This window comes from Oncorhynchus kisutch, linkage group LG6 (assembly GCF_002021735.2).
Source record: "Oncorhynchus kisutch isolate 150728-3 linkage group LG6, Okis_V2, whole genome shotgun sequence".
In the NCBI taxonomy this organism is placed as follows: domain Eukaryota; kingdom Metazoa; phylum Chordata; class Actinopteri; order Salmoniformes; family Salmonidae; genus Oncorhynchus; species Oncorhynchus kisutch.
The window spans coordinates 75,503,001-75,506,863 of NC_034179.2; the positions used below are offsets into that span (position 1 = coordinate 75,503,001).

At 39.5% G+C, this 3,863-nt stretch overlaps 1 protein-coding gene across 1 annotated transcript; it reads right to left on the reverse strand.

Annotated features, from left to right (window-relative positions):
- Positions 1 to 312: 312 nt before the first annotated feature.
- LOC109898577 (RING-box protein 1) lies at positions 313 to 3,328 on the reverse strand. The gene is made up of 5 exons (XM_020493596.1): positions 3,182 to 3,328; positions 2,441 to 2,519; positions 2,295 to 2,365; positions 767 to 852; positions 313 to 546 (listed from the first exon to the last, which is right to left on the reverse strand). Exons 1-5 carry the CDS (start codon positions 3,257 to 3,259, stop codon positions 534 to 536), a joined length of 327 nt encoding a protein of 108 aa, XP_020349185.1. The 5' UTR covers positions 3,260 to 3,328; the 3' UTR covers positions 313 to 533.
- Positions 3,329 to 3,863: the final 535 nt, after the last annotated feature.

Here is a 3,863-nt window from a genome sequence, read left to right on the forward strand (position 1 = left end):
TGTGAGTTATAGATGTTTTATTCTAATTGAAAGCAAGTCTTGTTTTTTCACTAACTGAAATTAGGCGAACTATTAAGAGTTTTAGCAACCAGGAAATGGAGGCACAATTTCTGCATAGTGCAACTTTAAGTTTTAACCAATGATCTGTAACTTCCAACACAGAAAAGATACAATTTCTAAATAATATTAGAAAAATACCTTCATTTCATCTATTTAACTAGGCAAGTCAGTTAAGAACAAATTCTTATTTAAAATGATGGCCTACATGGTATTTCTGAAATTGTATTTCCATGTCTAATCATCAACTCCAAATCAAGGCAGCTACACATAACATTGTTTATTTATAATTTACAACATTGCAAATTCAACTTAAAAAACATTGTTTTCCAGCGAGCCTAAAACAATGAGATGTGGGGGTGGATGTCCTCAGTATTTGCAATGTACTCAAAGTGGAGTCTATCATACGAAGAAAGAGAAAGCAACAGAAAGCATGAAACTTGCAGAAGCCGAAGTAATGGTCCAGAGTCTTCCACCTAGTGTCCATATCTGTAAGAGAGGGAAAGGGAGTGTTAGTTATTAACTGTTTGACATACACAACTCATCTACAATGAGGCGGTGGAATAATGCATTAGCATTATTGTTTTTTTCCCCCAGCCATCTACTTCCCCAAAAGGCAAGCATACTGCAGCTCTGATTGACTGCAGTTTAGCTAGGACCATGGAGTAGTGTTTTGAATAAGTGTTATGAATAAAATTATGACACTCACTTCTGAAACTCCCACTCCCTGTTGTCTAGGGGGCACACCTGCCTGGTCTTCAACCAACGGGAGATACAGTGGAAATGGAATGCATGCTGGGAGAGAAGATATTATTGACATAACAGCAAACCAAGACAATAGCCATGTTTGAATATACATACTACATACTTAGAGTATATACACTATTAGCTCGTTTTAGTACACTGTAAACAAACGGTATTCTTTCAGTTGATCATACTAGCCCTTCGCCTGTCTACCTGGAAGTAAATGCTGTTGCTATGCAACCTCTCGCTAGCTTGTTAGCGTAACAATTGACTAGCTTGACATTTTACGATTTTGTGTGTGTTTGTAAATTCAATCTGGAGTGCCAGAGTGCACTCTGGGTGTTCGTAAATCCAGAGCTTTGTCAGATTGTCCGTTCATAAATCCAGAGCGTTTCGCCCTCGGAGTGCATCACTGGACACTCTTGCTAAGGAATAGGGTTGATCCGAGCATTCTGACCTCACAATGGCAGTCAAGCACCCAAGCTGACTGGCAAATGTTGGCTAGCTTGCAAGCCAAATCCAGACAAATGAGAGAACACCTCACTGACCATTTTACTCGCCATAGCAGAGCTGGTTAGGCTGTTTTCATGTTATCCAGAGCGTTGGTGACTAAACGTGCTGCTGGCAACAATTTACGCTTTTTTCCCTGAAGTTAACTGACACCGGCCATATATTCACCGGGTGTTGAGCATTCGTAAATTCATCAGTTATTCTGCGCTCTGGCACACTCAGAGTGCTCTGAAATCGGATTAGATAATTATGGCTAACTATGTCCATTGAGAAAGCACACAACTATAATACTTAGCTAAGAATTACATGAATAACCTAGTCAATAAACATTGTGTAGTTCGTTAGATTATAGTTAATATACTGCCTGGCAAGCTCGATGTATTAGTAGCCAACTAACTTTCAGTAACTAGCTAACATACTAGTACATACTGCTGTAATGCTATGCTGCTCCTAAGGAAATTTAAGCTAACAAATTGTCAGCCAACATAACATGTAACTTATTTGAAAAGTCATGACTATTACATTTTTCAACATTTGTCATAATTAGTTAAAGCAAAGAATTTGTATATACACTCTCGGACATCGGCTAAATATTTTCCCAACATTTTCTTCAAATCTGAAAACGCTGTGAAGCCACGCCCATTTTCTGAATGGGCCAAAAAAGCAAAGAAAAAGTGTTTACTGCTTGTATACTTTGTATTTTGGCAAATTTAGTACAACATCCAGGAACTATATCCATACTATGACCAATAAGCATACTACATATTCAATTTATATCACAAATAGTATGGTTAGTGGGTTAGAATGAGTATTCGAACACAGCTCAAAACTTACATTCAAATTCTATACTTTTAGGGTAGTTCAATATAATGCAGATTAGTTTAGATCATGCTGCTGTTATTTCAATACTCTCACACTGAACTTTACAATCTAACTGATCAGGATGCATGCAAAATATACAAATGCAAAGAAGTCTGACTCACATTGCAGACTCCCCAGGCTACGGTGCACTCCTCTGATGTGGCAGAGGCCTGGTTAGCCTGGCACTCTATGCCTATGGAGAACAAGAGAAATGTGTAACACACACCTTTATTAGCCCAGTAGTCAAATAATGTTAATGCATACTCACAGAGATCCATAATGTGATTCCTACAGATGGCACAGTTGTCCACCACAATGTCCCAGGCCCAAAGTGCCACTGCATTCCACTGTAAAGAAGAAGAGTCACATGAAATTATGATCATATCACTGGCAGTTAGTGTTTGCTTGATATTGCTGTTGCTTCAATTAGATATAAAAAAATGAGCATATTGTTATTCACAATTTATTCATGTTAATCTGGTGTCATGAGACATTTAGTCATTCAAATCACTATTGCATTTGATCAGACAAGTTAGGCCTATTTCACTATCCACATTGATCACAAACAAGGCCAGGGTGAAAATGTTAGTGTTTGATACATCATTTTTCACTCATTCAGCGTCAATAGACAACATCACGTGCAACTGGGCCTGTCATTTTAGCAGGAAGCTGACGTTAGCCAGTTGAGCAAATTAGCTAGTCATTGATTTCGTATGTCAATGCATCTCAAGCCGAACCAAGTAGTGGTTGGCTAGCTTCTATCACCACAAACAGTGAGATTAGTTAACTAATTAGGTAGCGATCAGCCCTAAAAGTGAAACGCAAACTCACTCCCCAAAATTAGATACAGCCAAACAGGGACTCCGTCTAGTTTCGGCTCGCGAGCTAGCAAGTTATGCTAACTAATCGCGCGTAGATTGTACCCAAACCCGTATTACGCCTATAGTAATATCGAACCTTACAGTATGTCTAAAATGTAGCTATGATTTATTTAACAAAAAATAAATACCTTCTTCACTTCAAAACGTTTCTTGCTCGCTCCACTATTCGTGGCGCTTGGGGTATCAACATCCATCGCTGCCGCCATGTTGACTATCGAACTTTCGTGTGAACAGAGATATTAGGAAAAGGAGGAGATAGACACACCATTAGAATATGAATAGCAAGACGTAACGCCCCATACAGCAGAATGTCGACCAATCGTGCTGACGTTGTCATGCTGCGTCACACAGTTGCTAAATGTATCGTCACGCAATCCTTTCTCAAACCGGGATACAATGTCATGTTCAAAACTACCTCGGAACTCAGAAAAAACGAGCTCGACTTGAAAAATCGATTTGAACGGACATCCAACTTGGGAACCTTTCTAGAGCTACGACTTTCCGACCTGAAGATCCCTGGCGTCATGATTTGGCTTCGTATTTTTCCAACTTCCAGTTGTTCTGAACGACATGGGAACACGGAAAAATACGAGGTCAAATCATGACGTCAGTGATCTTCAGGTCGGAAAGTTGGAGCTCCAGAAAGAGGCCCGAGTGGAATTCCCGAGTTGGATTACCATTGAAATCGATTTTTCCCAGTCGGAGTTCATTTTAACCGAGTTCCCAATTGTTTAAATGCTCTGAATTCTGAGATGACCGAGTTCCAATTGTTTTGAAGGCTGCAAGAGGCCCGAGTTCGCAAATTGGAAT